Consider the following 17,755-nt stretch of genomic DNA (forward strand, 5'->3'; position numbering starts at 1 on the left):
GGTCATTCCATTTTTAGCTTTTGGAGGCCCTGCCATCCTGTGTTGCACAGCGGCCACTCGCCTGCCCGGCCCCAGTAGGACACGGGCCCTGTGCCCTCCCCTCTCCCGACTTGGCCTCCGTGGTGCCTGAGTGCCCGCAGTCCCCGGGAGCAGGTCCAGCTCTGAGTTCACAGTTGACAAAGGAAGATAGGAAGCTTCGGAGGATGCTGTTTCCACAACTTGGACCCCGTTGGCTCAGCATCCTCCTGGGATTTCCCGGGCCTGAGCTGTGGCTTCAGTCCCCACATGGTGTCACCTGCACTTCCCCATCTCCTTTGGGCTCTGTGAACACATCAGCTCCAGAGAGCAGGTCTTTCCATGCCTCTCTGGACCAAAATCTGAGATTCTTCTCAACTACTTTTTGTTTCGGGGGAATGAGTGCCCTTCATTTCTGGACTCTCACTGCTGTGTTTCTGTAGCTGTAGGTACTACCACCGGTCCTCACAGAAATTCTGGTCCTTTGTTTGTAAGATGCACAAAGAGGTTACTGGCTTTCTCCTTCAAGGAAGGAGTGTGGGGCACACGGTGGGTTAGAGCAGGGTTTCCACTACATCCTGCAGCCACACGCAAGCTGCCTCCCTCGGGTTGGGGCCTTTTCAGGCCAATGCGGATCTCTGACATAAATGACATAAAACCATCTGCGGTTTTTTGATATAATTCCCCATAAGGCAAAACTTGAAAGAAAGTTGTGGCCGAGCATGTCATGTGTCAAACCAGTATGTGTGTCTTTGATCTGCTTTCCTCGCCGGCTTACTGAGGATGTGCTGATGGTAGGGTCAGGGTCTGTCTCGACCCCGATTTGTCTGCCCGTCTCCAACTTCAGACTCCCTCGAGCCGCTCATGGCGCACCCACTGGCAGTTTCCATTAGGTCTTCCCTGTGGCCGTGGGGACAGCGCAGAGGGCCGGCGTCTGAGCGCTGACCTTGTACCCAGTGCTGCGCTAACCTTGACGCACGCGGGGTCTCCTCAACCTGGTCACAGTGGCCACTGTCAGGCTTTGCGTTGGCTCCGCACGATTCCAATACAGCTTGGAATTGACCATGTTTCTTGTGTTTGGAAAGAAATCACCCAAGAAGCCTCACTCGAAGCCCAACAGGTGCCCAAGGCTGGCGTCTAGGGACTTGTACTAAGCAGACAGGTCGTGAGGTCAGGGTGCACTGGGTCTTCTCTGTCCTCTGGTGACCGGGCCACAATCGCCTGGCCGGGGCTTGCCACCAACTGTGCCTTGTTGTTCCAGATGAGTGAGGCAGAGATGAATGGGCAGTTTGAATCGGTGTGTGAATCCGTCTTCAGTGAGATCGAATCCCAGGCCATGGACGCACTGGACCTCCCTGGATGCTTCCGAACGAGGAGCCACAGCTACCTTCGGGCCATCCAAGCCGGCTACTCGCAGGACGATGAATGTATTCCCGCCATGACGCCCTCCAACACCACCTCCACCATCAGATCCACAGCAGGTAAGGACACCCTTTCTGACCTCCAGTCAGTCATGTTGCTGAATCACACTTGCCACGTCATATTTGCAAGGGTGTTTTGAAGCAGTTGTTTCATAGCTGACCTTTCTTTTTCTATAATGCGATCCCTTCTTTATCAAGATTCTTTAAACTAATCAGTGTAACTTCTGTAGAGTTTCCTCTAGGAAACAAGTTTAAGTACCGCTGACATTTGGACAGTGATTGTGCTTCAATACCGAGGTTTTATAGATGGCCACAAGCCCTGAGTGACATGCAGTGACTCCTAGACAACCTCCCCGCCACGCCTGGCCACATCCTGTCTGAACGTGTGTTCCTGGGCCGATCCCTAAACATGATTCAGGCCCAGAGCAAATCCGTCATTCCTGTAGATCCCGAATCACCCTGTGGATCTGTGGATCCAGTGTTGCCACGTGTTTGCATTCCTGTGGAAAACCATACCCACCCCTTTGAGAATTTACCACAGAAACTAGGTATCAGGGCTCGATAGCTCACTGCTCCATTACTGTTGATGTAGCACAATGAACCTGCATGGCCTGGAGAAACCATAAAACAGCAAAGGAATAATCATTTGCTGGGCTCCACGCAAAGGCCAAGTAGGGAAAATCGGAAACCAGCCATGTTGGGGAGCCAGGGCACCCGACTGCTGGCCGACGGAGAAGCTGCGCACATGTTGCAGCAGGAAGGGACCAGTCTGAGAAATCGCAAGGATGTTATGGGACTAACTAGCCCCAGGTGGGAGTGGAGAAGAGACGGGAAGGGCGGGAACAGGGTCTCACCACCCCATCAGCAGCAGAAAGCCTGCTGCCGGGAGGACGGCTAGAGATGGGAGGATGAACTGCATCTAAACCTGGTTCCCTGACACCAGCCCTCGAGATCTTAGGCTCCTTAACCCTCAGGAGAAGCAGCAACTATGCATAATTTATCAATAAGCCTAGCAATTAGTTTTCAAAGGGCGTGCGGGTACTTGGTGATCTGTTTGTGCGGCTCCATGGCTCCCACTGGGGGCTCGGTGACACCTCTTGACCCTGAAGCCTTGAGGTGTTCAGAAGAAGCACACTGGCTGGGGCTGCTGTGTTCCCAAGGCACGGCTGGTAATGTGCCCCCTGTGAGCCCGGCGCTGAATGTCCCCCTCCCAGGAGGTCGGGCACCTCCCCTTCTCTGCCCCCTGTGCAAAGTGACCAAACTGGAAACTTTGGGAATAAGTGAGCTTTACGATTGTTGCATTTTGTGAGCACACTTTCAGAGACCTTTGCTGTGTCTTCGCCAACATTTGCTGAATATCTCTTACGAACAAGTGATAAGTAAGCGCTTTCATCATCTTTGGAAACACTCTGAAACAATAACGACCTAGTAGAAAATGACTCTATTGTGTGTAGAGCTGTCATTATGGGGAGAATAAAAGCGAAACTTTCCCTAGAGAAAATGTAAGAACCGGTGCAGAACTCAAACTGAAGATCTAATTCAGGTACGTGTCATTTCCCCAAGCACATCGCCATGTCCCCAAAACGTGCACACCAAGTAAGCCACAGAACATGCTTCTCTGCAGTGTTTCTCCTGCATCTTGGCCCGGTTACGGAGTCCAGGCTCCCCCCAGGCTGAGGGCACGGGGGTCGTGCCATGGTCGGGGAAGGGTCTGGGAATCGGGTTAAGGGGAGAGACAGAAACATCCATGACTTCTAGCACGGAACGCTATTCTGAAGAGATGGGAGTGCAGAGAAGTCACTCACTCTTCCGTTTTCCTGTGTGACCCTAAGCGTCGCCCATATTTTACAATCTTTCTCTCCGTGGTAGTGCCGAGAGGGCAAGCAACAGTTGTGTAGCTCATAAGATCGAGAAAAATACTTAGGAAATGAAAAATCCCCGTCTGGAAAAACAAAATCGGAGGAGAAAACAGTCCAACCGCACTAGATGTGAACGCCCACTGACCTTCCAGTTTGATTCAGAACTTCCCGTCAGGAGGCAAATGGGATGTCAATCACTTCGTACCAGAATATTTAGAAGATCGTTTACCAACATTAGCTTCTAATAGCTGCTCTCCAGGGGTAGGTGTGGACGTGTGTGTGAAGACAGAGAGTTTATTTTGACAAATTGATTTTCTTCTTTGATTCTAAAACAATGTCTTGAAGATTATTCCAAGGAAGCTATTTTCAAATTGAATCACAGCGATTATTTGGAAGTGTAAGATTTACTTAAATATGTCTCTTTTTGCATGCTTGCAGAGGAGAAACTGGTGTCACGAGCTTGTCTTCCCTTGAACAAATGCAAACGTAATTTTAATCTGCATCTAGTAATAATGGAATATCCCATATAGGCATGATTCACTTATTAATGATGCTAAGTATGCATCAGGCATTCTCCTTTCAACACAGACAGTGCGATGCTGCCAGCGTGTCTGCTGGTTTGGGGGTCAGCCCTTCAGGACACGTGGACGCGGCTGGAGCAGCATCTCCACTCTCCCGCGGACACACGTGCACCCCCGCAGGCACGGACATCTTTCATTATGAAAAACACTACATGTTGATTAGCGTCCTCTCCTTAGATGAAGTTTTGAAAACATCTAACTTTCATTTCACACATGGGTTCTTTCTCGTCTGTGAAATCATTTATCAGAGAGATTTATTCCTCTAAATATGCATCTCACCCGGCAGAGAATGTTACTGATATCGTGGAGGAAAATGCTATAAAATTAGATTATAGTGATTTTTCTCTGGGTCAGAAGTTTTTATCAACAAATGTCACAGCTGATTCCAAAAGTCATTAAAACAAAGGGAAAATCCATACAAAGCGAGACAGAGGAAACAGCCATAAATTTACTTTTATTTTATCGTTTAGATTTCAAAAGTAACTTGTCCTTCAGGAGCACATCAGAATTCCAGCTTCCAGGACGGCCTCAGGACCCAGCCCCACGTGACTCAGGTGTTTCCACACACACACACACACACACACACACACACACACACCCGCCGCTGCCCCCGCTACCCCCAGGCCGCCTTCCCCGACTCCGACCCTTGGCCTCCCTCGTCTAAGGGCCTCCAGCCACATGCGGCCCCCACGCAACCCCGACTCGGCTCCCGGCTCCAGATCCTGAGCCTGATCACACTGCGGGTGCCCTTTACCAGGCAGGTGCCACAGTTATGGACTTGGACGTGAGGCTGCCGTAACAGCATCGTCATACGGTAGCAGTGAAGCCTGTGAACATCGCAGTTAATGCTGGCGGACTGCCTGACGGAAGGGTGCTGGGTGAGGACTGCCCGGCCCCAGGCCTGGAGCAGGGGTTGACGTCCTCTCGGCACCAGGAGCGTGGGGGCCCATTGCCCTGCTGGGCCTGTTGAGCTAATCCTTGTGATGAAACCAAATTCCCTCTGCTGACGGGCAACTAAATCCGTGGGAGGCCGCAGGTCACATGACTCATGAGACCCCTGAGCTGTGGCCGGTGATGTGCACAGCTTTCCTCCCACTCTCCCGGGATCAGACTCAGGCACGTCTCTGACTGTGCGGCCACGTCATCCATGGCATCTGAAGTTAGGGCAGGTGCCAAGGACGAGGGCGTTGGCCTCCTTCTCAAGTCTGACCGCCGCACTGAGACCTCTGCGAGTCTGACGTGGGCCTCCTGCTTGGCACGTGGACAAGCACTCAGGAGACAGCAAGACATGAGCTGGATATGCAAACGGTGGGGTGGAGTCTGTGTGCGCTTCCATCGGCATGTCCTTGGACCACCATCAAAGAAACGTCCATCAGTGACAGCCAGGTGGCTTGGAGGTTGAATGTCTGCCTTCAGCCCAAGGCATGACCCCAGGGTCCTGGGATCGAGTCCCACGTCAGGCTCCCTGCATGGAGCCTGCTCCTCCCTCTGCCTGTGTCTCTGCTCTCTCTGTGTCTCTCGTGAATAAATAAAATCTTAAAAAAAAAGAAAGAAAGAAAAAGGAAAAAACCACCCATCACTTTATCCACATGTGCTCTCAACCTTCAGGATGAACAGCAAAGACTCAGCCCTCAGGACAGAGCAAAACTATGCGGAAAGTTACCTGAACACAGAGCAGGGGCCCAAACTTTACCTGGTGGCGGTGGACAAGCCCCAAGAACGCAACATGCTCTGTCCTCCAAAAGCACCCCCGTTCAGGTGGCCCTCGCTCCTCTCACAAACATGTGCCCCCCACGTAGCTGGGTGGAGAGCCGTGTCAGTGAGCCCAGTCGTGGGGCTCCATGTCTGTCCCATCCCCGGACTTGTCAAGGTCACGGGTCCAGTGGACCCAGACACAGCACAGAGGCCCCAAGGCCCCACCCGGGATCCCTACAGTCTGACGACCATCGGGGGCCTGCCCCAGGTGCTCTCCTCCCTGAGGTGGGGCACGATGGAGGTCACAGGTGCATAGTGGGGCCCGGGATCCGTGCAGGGGTTCCAGCCATCAGCACGAGAGCGGCTAACAAGCCGGTGCCCCAGGCAGCAGCCATCAGACTTACTTTTTTTTTATTATTATTGGTGTTCAATTTGCCAACATATAGCAGAACACCCAGTGCTCATCCCATCAAAGGCCCCCCTCAGTGCCTGTCACCCAGCCACCCTGTCCCCCCCGCCCTCCTCCCCTTCCATGACCCCTTGTTCATTTCCCAGAGTTAGGGGTCTCTCTGTCTCTTCTGTCTCCCTCACTGATATTTCCCACTCATTTTCTCTCCTTTCTCCTTTATTCCCTTTCACTATTTTTTATATTCCCCAAATGAATGAGACCATAGAATGTTTGTCCTTCTCCGATTGACTTACTTCACTCAGCATAATACCCTCCAGGTCCCTCCACGTCGTTTTTTTGGGGTATTTGTCGTTTCTAATGGCTGAGGAATATTCCAGTGTATACGTAGACCACAGCTTCTCTATCCATCATCTGCCGATGGACACCGAGGCTCCTTCCACAGTTTGGCTATCGTGGCCATTGCTGCTAGAAACATCGGGGTGCAGGTGTCCCGGCGTTTCACTGCATCTGTATCTTTGGGGTAAATCCCCAGCAGTGCAATTGCTGGGTCGTAGGGCAGGTCTATTTTTAACTCTTTGAGGAACCTCCACACAGTTCTCCAGAGTGGCTGCACCAGTTCACATTCCCACCAACAGTGTAAGAGGGTTCCCTTTTCTCCGCATCCTCTCCAACATTTGCTGTTTCCTGCCTTGTTAATGTTCCCCATTCTCACTGGTGTGAGGTGGGATCTCATTGTGGTTTGGATTTGTATTTCCTGATGGCAAGTGATGCGGAGCATTTTCTCATGTGCATGTTGGCCATGTCTATGTCTTGGTCTGTGAGATTTCTCTTCATGCTTTTGCCCATTTCATGATTGGATTGTTTGTTTCTTGGTGTTGAGTTTAATAAGTTCTTTATAGATCTTGGAAACTAGCCCTTTATCTGATAGGTCATTTGCACATATCTTCTCCCATTCTGTAGGTTGTCTTTGAGTTTTGTTGACTGTATTCTTTGCTCTGCAGAAGCTTCTTATCTTGATGAAGTCCCAATAGGTCATTTTTGCTTTTGTTTCTTTTGCCTTCCTGGATGTATCTTGCAAGAAGTTACTGTGGCCGAGTTCAAAAAGGGTGTGGCCTGTGTTCCCCTCTAGGATTTTGATGGACTCTTGTCTCACATTTAGATCTTCCATCCATTTTGAGTTTATCTTTGTTTATGGTGAAAGAGAGTGGTCTAGTTTCATTCTTCTGACTGTGGATGTCCATTTTCCCAGCACCATCTATTGAAGAGACTGTCTTTCTTCCAATGGATAGTCTTTCCTCCTTTATCGAATATTAGTTGGCCATAAGTTCAGGGTCCACTTCTGGATTCTCTATTCTGTTCCACTGATCTATGTGTCTGTTTTTGTGCCAGTACCACACTGTCTTGATGACCACAGCTTTGTAGTACAACCTGAAATCTGGCATTGTGATGCCCCCAGCTATGGTTTTCTTTTTTAAAATTCCCCTGGCTATTCGGGGTCTTTTCTGCTTCCACACAAATCTTAAAATAATTGTTCCAACTCTCTGAAGAAAATCCATGGTATTTTGATAGGGATTGCATTAAATGTGTAAATGCCCTGGGTAACATTGACATTTTCACAATATTAATTCTGCCAATCCATGAGCATGGAATATTTTTCCATCTCTTTGTGGCTTCCTCAATTTCTTTCAGAAGTGTTCTGTAGTTTTTAGGGTATAAATCCTTTACTTCTTTGGATAGGTCTATTCCTAGGTATTTTACGCTTTTGGATACAATTGTAAATGGGATTGACTCCTTAATTTCTCTTTCTTCAGTCTCATTGTTAGTGTATAGAAATGCCACTGATTTTTGGGCATTGATTTTGTATCCTGCCACGCTACCAAATTGCTGTATGAGTTCTAGCAATCTTGGGGTGGAGGCTTTGGGTTTTCTAGGTAGAGTATCATGTCATCGGCGAAGAGGGAGAGTTTGACTTCTTCTTTGCCAATTTGAATGACTTTAATGTCTTTTTGTTGTCTGATTGCTGAGGCTAGGACTTCCAGTACTATGGTGAATAGCAGTGGTGAGAGTGGACATCCCTGTCTTGTTCCTGATCTTAGGGGAAAGGCTCCCAGTGCTTCCCCATTGAGAATGATATTTGCTGTGGGCTTTTCATAGATGGCTTTTAAGATGCTGAGGAATATTCCCTCTATCCTTACACTCTGAAGAGTTTTGATCAGGAATGGATGCTGTATTTTGTCAAATGCTTTCTCTGCATCTATTGAGAGGATCATATGGTTCTTGGTTTTTCTCTTAATGATATGATCAATCACATTGATTGCTTTACGAGTGTTGAACCAGCCTTGCATCCTGGGGATAAATCCCACTTGGTCATGGTGAATAATCTTCTTAATATACTGTTGTATCCTATTGGCTAGTATCTTGTTGAGAATTTTAGCATCCATGTTCATCAGGGATATTGGTCTATAATTCTCCTTTTTGGTGGGGTCTTCGTCTGGTTTTGGAATTGAGGTGACACTGGCCTCATAGAACGAGTTTGGAAGTACTCCATCTCTTTCTATTTTTCCGAACACCTTTAGTAGAATAGGTATGGTTTCTTCTTTAAAGGTTTGATAGAATTCCCCTGGGAAGCCACCTGGCCCTGGACTTTTGTGCCTTGGGAGGTTTTTGATGACTGCTTCAATTTCCTCCCTGGTTATCGGCCTCTTCAGGTTTTCTATTTCTTCCTGTTCCAGTTTTGGTAGTTTGTGGCTTTCCAGGAATGCGTCCATTTCTTCTAGATTGCCTAATTTATTGGCGTATAACTGTTCATAATATGTTTTTAAAATCGTTTGTATTTCCTTGGTGTTGGTAGTGATCTCTCCTTTCTCATTCATGATTTTATTAATTTGAGTCTTTTCTCTCTTCTTTTTAATAAGGCTGGCTAATGGTTTATGTATCTTATTAATTCTTTCCAAGAACCAACTCCTGGTTTTGTTGATCTGTTCCACCATTCTTCTGGTCTCGATTTCATTGAGTTCTGCTCGAATCCTTATTAACTCTCTTCTTCTCCTGGGTGTAGGATCTATTTGCTGTTTTTTCTCCAGATTCTTTATGTGCAAGGTTAGCTTTGATATTTGAGTTCTTTCCAGTCTTTGGATGGATGCTTGTATTGCGATGTATTTCCCCCTCAGGACTGCTTTTGCTGCATCCCAAAGATTTTGAACGGTTGTATCTTCATTCTCATTAGTTTCCACGAATCTTTTTAATTCTTCCCTAATTTCCTGTTTGACCCTTTCATCTTTTAGCAGGATGGTCCTTAACCTCCACGTGTTTGAAATCCTTCCAAACTTTTTGTTGTGATTTAGTTCTAATTTCAAAGCATTATGGTCTGAAAATATGCAGGGGACGATCCAATCTTTTGGTATCGGTTCAGACCCGATTTGTGACCCAGTATGTGGTCTATTCTGGAGAAAGTTCCATGTGCCCTTGAGAAGAATGTGTATTCAGTTGTGTTTGGATGTAAAGTTCTGTAAATATCTGTGAAATCCATCTGGTCCAGTGTATCATTTAAAGCTCTTGTTTCTTGAGATGTTGTGCCTCGAAGACCTGTCGATTGTAGAAAGTGCTACATTCAAGTCACCAAGTATACATGTATTATTATCAAAGTATGTCTTAACTTTCATTATTAATTGATTGATATACTTGGCAGCTCCCACATTCGGGGCATAAATATTGATGATTGTTAGGTCCTCTTGTTGGATAGATCCTCTAAGTATGATATAGTGTCCCTCTTCATCTCTCACTACAGTCTTCGGGGTAAATTTTAGTTTATCTGATATAAGGATGGCTACCCTTACATTCTTTTGTGGACCATTTCAATGGTAAATGGTTCTCCAACCTTTTATTTTCAGGCTGTAGGTGTCCTTCGGTCTAAAATGAGTCTCTTGTAGACAGCAAATTGATGGGTCCTGCTTTTTTATCCAGTCCGAAACCCTGTGCCTTTTGATGGGGTCATTAAGCCCATTCACGTTCAGAGTTAGTATTGACAGATATGAGTTTAATGTCATCATGATACCTATTCAGTCCCTGTTTTTGTGGATTGTTCCCTTGGACTTCCTCTATTACAAGAATCCCCCTTAATATTTCTTGCAGAGCTGGTTTGGAGGTCACATATTCTTTCAGTTCCTGCCTGTCTTGGAAGCTCTTTATCTCTCCTTCTATTCTGAATGAGAGCCTTGCTGGATAAAGTATTCTTGGCTGCATGTTCTTCTCATTTAGGACCCTGAATATATCCTGCCAGCCCTTTCTGGCCTGCCAGGTCCCTGTGGAGAGGTCTGCTGTTACCCTAATACTCCTCCCCATAAAAGTTAGAGATTTCTTGTCTCTTGCCACTTTAAGGATCTTTTCTTTATCTTTGGAATTTGCAAGCTTCACTATTAAATGTTGAGGTGTTGAACGGTTTTTATTGATTTTAGGTGGGGATCTCTCTATTTCCTGGATCTGAATGCCTGTTTCCCTTCCCAGATTAGGAAAGTTTTCAGCTATGACTTGTTCAAATACATATTCTGGCCCTCTGGCCCTTTTAGCGGCCTCAGGAACCCCAATTAAATGTAGATTTTTCTTTCTGAGGCTGTCACTTATTTCCCTTAATCTATCTTCATGGTCTTTTCATTGTTTGTCTCTTTTTTCCTCAGTTTCCCTCTTTGCCATCAACTTGTCTTTTATGTCACTCACTCGTTCTTCTACCTTGTTAACCCTTGTCGTTAGGACCTCTAGTTTGGATTGCACCTGATTTAATTGACTTTTAATTTCTGCCTGATTAGATCTAAATTCTGGAGTCATGAAGTCTCTTGAGTCCTTTATGCTTTTTTCTAGAGACACCAGTAGCTTTATAATAGTGCTTCTGAAATGGCTTTCTGACATGGAATTGTAATCCAAATTTTGTAGCTCTGTGGGAGAGAGGACTGTTTCTGATTCTTTCTTTTGAGGTGAGGTTTCCTTCTAGTCATTTTGCTCAGTGCAGAGTGGCCTAAAGCAAGTTGTACTGGAAAAAGGAGAAAAAGAGAGAAGAGAAAAAGGAAAAGAAAAGAAAAAGAAAAAAGGAAGAAGAAATAAAAGAGAAGAGAAGAAAAAAACAGGGGGGGGGGAAGCAAACAAAAAAAAAAAAACAAGGGGGAGTATCCTCTGATTCTGTATACTGTAAATCCAGTGACTTCCCCTGGAACTTTCCAGTGCTGCTTGGTCAATAACATGTATTTCCCCTGTGGGTCTAGCTGGTCTTCTGGGGGAGGGGCCCACTGTGCTGATTCTCAGGTGTGAGCACTTTGGGTAGCTGCTCAGCCCCCTGTCTGGTGCAGGGCTCAGTGGAAGCTGTTTAACCTGTTTATCCTGTGAGGCCACTGTGAGGCTCAGTGGGGGTTGTTTATCCTGCGAGGCCCCAGGAGGAACAACAACAGTGGCGGCGGCCAGCTCCCCAGCCCTGGAGTCAGCTCCAGCAGTAGCTACCGCAGCTCTCAGTCTACAGGGCCTGGATGCTCCGGGGGCGGGGCCGCTGACCTGCTCAGCTCAGGGCCGCCTGGAGGCTGGAGCATCCTCACTGTCCTGGGCCCTCCTGGCTTCTGCCTGTCCCCGGGGGAGCACCGGATCCTGGGCCCCGGCGCCCTCGTCTCTGGGGCCTGCACTGTTGGAATCGCGCTCCCCGGGCCTTGCACCCCCCTCCCCACGGAGCTTCCGCCCGAGCCCCTCCGAGCTGCTCCTGGGTCCAGTCGCACACACTGCAGCCCTTTAGGGAGCTCGGCCGTGGGGTGTGGAGCACTCTCCCCGGGCGCAGGTGCTCTGTTAGTGTCCCAGGGAGCCTGAGGGCATCCTCACCCTCCTGGGGTCCTACCCTAACTCCCTGTGAGCGCCTTTCCATCTGGGAAGGTTGATGCAGCTCCTGTGTCTCCAGGCAGCTCTCCTGTCCTGGGGACACTCACCCCGGCCTTAGCCTGGCTCCTCGTGCCCCTACCCCTTGGAGTCCTTTTGTTTCTTTATTTTTCCCCATCTTCCTACCTTGATAGAAGCGCGAACTCTTCTCACTGTAGCATTCCAGCTGCTCTCTCTTTAAATCTCAGGCCGAATTCGTAGGTTTTCAGGATGATTTGAAAGTTATCCAGGTAAGTTGGTGGGGACAGGTGACCTGGGGACCCTACTCCTCCGCCATCCAGCGCCCTCCCCCTGGACTTCCCCCAAGCGGGCCGGTCAGTGGGCCACTCAGCACCTGAGCTCTCAGTGCCCAGCGAGTAAACGAAGAAACCACCGCCTGAACAAGTGGCTGGGTCGTGACCTATCCGAGCAGATGCCCGAGCCCCCTCGCCTCCCCGCCGCGCCCTGGCCCCAGGACCTCTGCTCCACCTGTCTGCCCCCCGGCCGCCCTTCTCATCCGCTCCCACCCCAACCTCCGCACTCCTCCTGCTAGACACGCAGCCCCTCAAATACGTAGACTGGGCTGAAATAGAATGTAAAATATAGCCCGACCCAGCGAGCCCACCTGGCCCCTGTCTGGGTTTCCTGTTACCAGTGAGCACAGGCTCCAACCCCTGTGGACTGATGACCTGAGGTGACCTGACCCAGCCTCACCCCCAGCTGCCCCGTGAGCCCCGACTGGTGCCCCTCTAGTGAGACCCCCTTATGGCTGTGCTTTTGCCATTACTCTGCCCAGCCCGGAATTTGCTTCCCTGGTCTTCTTCATGTAATTCCCAGCTGTGCCTGAATATGCAGCTCAGAAATCATTTCTTCCAGGAAGGCTTCCATGATTCCTCCTTCTTCTGATCACTTCAGGTGCCAACATAAACTCATTAGTCCGGGGGCGCCTGGGGGCTCAGTCGATCAAGCATCTGCCTTCGGCTCAGGTCTTGGTCCCAGGGTCCTGGGAAGAGCCCTGTGTGGGGCTCCTGCTCAGGGAGGAGTCTGCTTCTCCTTCACCCCTCCCCACCCGAATGTGCTCTCTCTCACTCTCTCTCTAATAAATAAGTAAAATCTTTGAAAAAAATAATTCATTAGTCCCTACTCCCTGATCACACAAGTCTAATAAAAAACTATTAAACAAACAAATCCTGATTTTCCTTTGTTTTTAAAATATGTACTTCCATTTTAAAGATGTAGAGAAATACCCAAAACAGAGGCTACAGTTACATTTACTACTTTATATATTTACAGTGTCTCATATATATGTTTTTTATTAAGATTTTATTTATTTATTCATGAGACACACACACACAGAGAGAGAGAGAGAGAGAGAGAGTCAGAGGGAGAATCAGGCCCCATGCAGGGAGCCCAATGTGGGACTCACTCCCGGGTCTCCAGGATCCCACCCTGAGCCAAAGGCAGGCACCAGACTGCTGAGCCACCCAGGGATCCCATCTCATATTTATATTTTAAAAGCATTGATACTATGGCTTTTATTCCTTACAACATGTTAGTTCTAAAAACATTACATTAACACACGTTATTTAAATTCTTAAAATCGTAAAACATCCCAAGAACTTTGAAAAGAAAATACTTTTGTTCTCTCAGGAAAAAAAAAATCCTGTAACAATGCTTTTAAATCAAATCACCCGAAGTCAGTTTGTAGTTTTCTTTCCTTATGATGATGGAGAAAGTAAAGTCTTGTTGGAAATGAGAGGACCATGACCATAAAGTCCTGCGTGTATGTTCAGGCTCGTGATTATCCAGACTCCCTCATGTCATGCACTCTGCCTTCAAAGTGATGACCCATTTTTTACTTCTGCAACTTCAAATTTTCTTTCTTTGCTTATGGATTCCAAGAAACACTTAAAACTATTTAGTACAACAATCGTGGACTTATACAAAAGTGTTTTCTAGTTGAGAATTTCTCAATTCTGGAGAATTAGCCTTTTAAAAAGATGCCCTGAGCAGCATGGCAGGTGAGCAGGAGAGGATCAGACTCCTTGCCACCTGCCCGTCCTCCCAGTCGTCCCACCTCCCCGTCATGCAGCGAGTGGCTGGTACACTTCTGCTCCGTGCTGGCAGTGGAGAGCTGATGCGTTGTCATTCTGAGGAGAGTTCAAAAATCTCACGTCTGACACGCGTGATGGTGACTTTGTGTGCCCACCTGCCTGGGCAAGATATTTAGTCAAACATCATCTGGGGTGTTTCTGTGAGAGTTTGGGTTTTTCCTGCCAAGTGAGCCTTTGAGTCTGTAGGACTAAGAAAGCAGACTGCCCTCCCTCATCTGGGGGGCCATGTCCAATCAGTTGAAGGCCTGGGTAGAACAAGAAGCCGACCTTCCCATGGGTAGGAGAGGATTCCTCCAACCTCACTCTTCAAACTGGGAAGTCAGCATTTTGCTGCTGGGAACTTGAGCCGGAACACGGACTCTTCCTGGGCTCTGGCCCGCCAGCCTCCAGATGGGGGCTGCACCTGGGCTCCCACCTGCTGGTTCTCCCTGCAGACCCAGGTCTTGTCGCTCTCCAGGCGCGCACGAGCCAGGTCCTTGCAGCAGCTCTCCGAGTGCATCAGCACGCCTTCCTTCGGCTCTTGCTCTCTGAAGCCCTGACTCCTACAATATGTTCAAACAGAACTTACTTCTTGAGGCTGTCGATGTAAAATGGTCAGACTCCGCTCAGAGACCCTTTACCAGCAGCCCGTCCCCCTGGCTAACTGGACGCTGTTGCCCTGTGGCTGCGGGGAGGGCAGGGCTCGCTAACATGAAATAGGGTGTCGCCGGTGTCGCTAGGCTGCACTTGGGAAAGGCAGGTATCCAAAAGCCTAGAAAACACTATTGATTTCAGGAAGCCTGTGGCTCCCGAGTACCCGGGTGATGGATTTCCTGCACCTCCAGGACCGCGGAGACCCTGTGGGGAAGCGTGGGCGCCTGCTAGACCAAGGGAGCAGACTCTCCCGTCTCGATGCCGTGGGCATCGGCGAGGGAAGTCCAGCCTGACCGCTCCACCAGCGCCCGAGACCGGGGCCTAGCCCCCAGCACCAGGGGCCCGGGACGGCGCTGGTCCACCAGGAGGCAAGCGCAGCTCCGGAAGCTCTGTGTTAGGAAGGAGAACCACGGGGGAGCGCAGGGAAGGCCACCACAGCGGCAGTGAGAGGTCAAGCTTCAGAAGCAACCCAGCGGTGACCGACCTGACCAGCAGCAGCAGGGGACGCGGGACTTCGCGGCCACACTGCCCGTGGGGTGGGGCTCCTCCCGGCGCTGACCGTCGGGGCCGCGGGGTCTGCGGGGTCACAGCCTGAGGCTCGGGACCAGGCATCCGGTTCACGCTGTGCGGGGAACTAGGGAGAGAGCCGACGATCTCCAGAGTTGAGGTCCCCACCTGGAGGCCGGGGTCCCTCAGACACTCCAGACTCGGGGCTGCTGAATGCGGAAGGGTTAAAAGCGAGTCCTTACTTTTACTGACTTCTCCCTGTAAGATCTCCAGTCGTGATGCCGGCGTGGGGCGCGCTTATGTCGGCAGCATCTGAGTTTGTCAGCGTGGACCCCCAGGGGCCGGTTCTCGACGCTGTTCCATGATGTGCATCAGACTTTGGAATCACAGGGGCCATGAGTCCTGCGCCCGATCTCGTTGTTTGCTGCACGGATACACACGTACGTGTCACAGAAATGTTCTGTGTTTTGATAACTATTTCAATGTAAGTTTTTTGATCCTCTGCATTTCATTTTTCATGGTTAAAACATGATTTGGAGGAGGAAGTTGCAGGCTTTGCCAAACTGCTGCGGGGTCATAGGGTGCGGACGGGGCTAGGAGCACGCGCTCCCCGCCGCAGGCCTCACGGTGAAATTCCCCTGCCCATCACGCCGAGGTCACACGTGCTCACTGCTCCATGTTTGTAGTATTGGGTTTTCTCATAGAGAATCCGTATCAGAAACTATTTCAATTTTCACTTGTGCGTGGTCTTCCTCTGCTGGAACGCAAGGGCCGTGAGAGCAGGCACCTGTCGGGAGTGGTCAAGCCTGTGGTCAGAAACGTGCAGCACTGTGTCCACACTCAGTGGGAATCACCTATGTGTCCTGTGGTGTGAGGACTCGTGGGATGCACACAGGTTGTCCCCTGGACCAGCCTCAGCCGTGGCTGGGGACACATGCACAGCAGGGTAACAGGACGTGCCTGGAGGTCTCGGTGGGCATCTCCTCCCCGACACCCGACACAGCTGGTCCCACAGAGCGTGCCTTGTCCCCAGGTCCCAAACCAGCACTGTGTGGCAGCAAGGGCGTGGTCGCGGAGCCCACAGCGTGCTTGTGCTGGGGTCCCTCCCGGTGAGCTGGTCACAGAGGCATCTCCAGCTACATGACCAGCTTAACCCAGTAGCTCCAGGGGACCCGGCTGGAAACCACCAATCCCATTATTATGACCACACGGCCCCGTTACTGATGGGCGGGGACATCCTGCCACAGCAGCCCCAACGCCACGGGTACAAGACATCACATATCTTTAGTTAACAGACTTCACAAGACTGGCTGCAGGTCACAACTGTGCTGGAGGTGCTCGGGGATACACCCCAGAGGAGGCGAGGTTCCCTGATCGCCTCTTCCACTCCCATGCGGCTGGGGACTCCATATATATTAGCTGAATGCATGAATAACAGACTTCAAAATCTACAGTTTATAAAATATGTAAATCCATTTACATGAACAGTTTGCACTGACTTAATATTTTAAATTTAATATTTAAACTCCACTGTGGTTGGCCATCACCCAGTTGGGCTTCCTTCTTCACTATCCCCCTGTGGGTGGCCCCAGGTCACCAGCACCCACTGCATTCTCACGACGTTCCTGGGGCACGTGTCCCACCACCCACAGCTCAGACCTGCCACAAATGACAGTTCTGAGATCCTCACCCTGTTGCCTGACAGGCCAGGAGACTCCGCCCCCATCACATGGGTTGAGCCCCGGGGTTGCGACGCCAGCACCCCCATGGCGGAGACCTGACGCCAGCGGCCCTACTGCAGGCTCCTCGAGCTCCCGGTGTCACCTCGCCAGAGGCCCGCAGGCCCCGTCCCTGGCTCCCACTGCGTCCTCTGCAGGCTCGGCTCCCGCCCCTCCCCACACGGACCCCCGGGAGGTCTGTGGAGTTCAGGCTGTCGCAGAGGTCAAGCCGAGGCTCCTGGAGTTGGTGTCCCCCGTGAAACCTCTATGAGGAGGAACCGCAGAGCCGGCTTACAATGGGAAGGACTGTAGGGAACGACACGCAAGCAATACCCCAAGGACTGAGCCCGCAGAGTGGACCTCATGCAGAGGTTTCCCCGGGTGCCGGGGCCGCGCCGTGACCCACTCCTCGGACGACGTCTGCATGCACTCCTGAGAGCAGATACTTTGTGGCCCTCAGTGAGGCATCATGGGCCGTGGCCCTGCACAGGTGAGTCTGGCTCCCTGCACAGGTGAGGCCTTACTCAGGCAGAGAAACTGCATTTGAAGAACTGCCTTTGTCTAAGGTTCAGGACGGCCAAGTGAAGCCACATCTCAAAATCTTTAAGTGAAGAAACGATTCCACCCTAACTTCCCTTGGCTTTCACAGAGGCACCAGAGCCGTTCAGACCCTGGCTTCTGACGAGTGCTGGCTGTCGATCGTCTCTTCTCGGTAGCAGGATTAGGCCACACGGAGTGAGCGTGGCCATGTAGTGGTCCTGGTTGGGAGGAAAAAGTTGAATGAGTTTGATTCCTCGGAGCTTCATCTTTCAACTACTGTCCGGACACCAAAAATGTAGCATGCTGCACACTCGCACACTCTGCACACACACACACTCACGGCGAGCTTGGCTTGTGGTTCGGAGACCTGCATCTCTGCT

The 17,755-nt window shown here is 50.1% G+C and overlaps 1 protein-coding gene across 7 annotated transcripts in view; it reads left to right on the forward strand.

Moving 5' to 3' along the window:
* DLGAP2 (DLG associated protein 2) overlaps nt 1–17,755 on the forward strand; it is a 693,430-nt gene that overhangs the window by 626,296 nt on the left and 49,379 nt on the right. For all 7 annotated transcript variants that reach the window (XM_038585891.1, XM_038585894.1, XM_038585892.1 and 4 more), the window contains one exon: nt 1,277–1,496. In XM_038585891.1, coding sequence (XP_038441819.1) covers nt 1,277–1,496 — 220 coding nt within the window. The remainder of the gene's footprint in view (nt 1–1,276; nt 1,497–17,755) is intronic.

This window comes from Canis lupus, chromosome 37 (genome assembly GCF_011100685.1).
Source record: "Canis lupus familiaris isolate Mischka breed German Shepherd chromosome 37, alternate assembly UU_Cfam_GSD_1.0, whole genome shotgun sequence".
In the NCBI taxonomy this organism is placed as follows: Eukaryota; Metazoa; Chordata; class Mammalia; order Carnivora; family Canidae; genus Canis; species Canis lupus.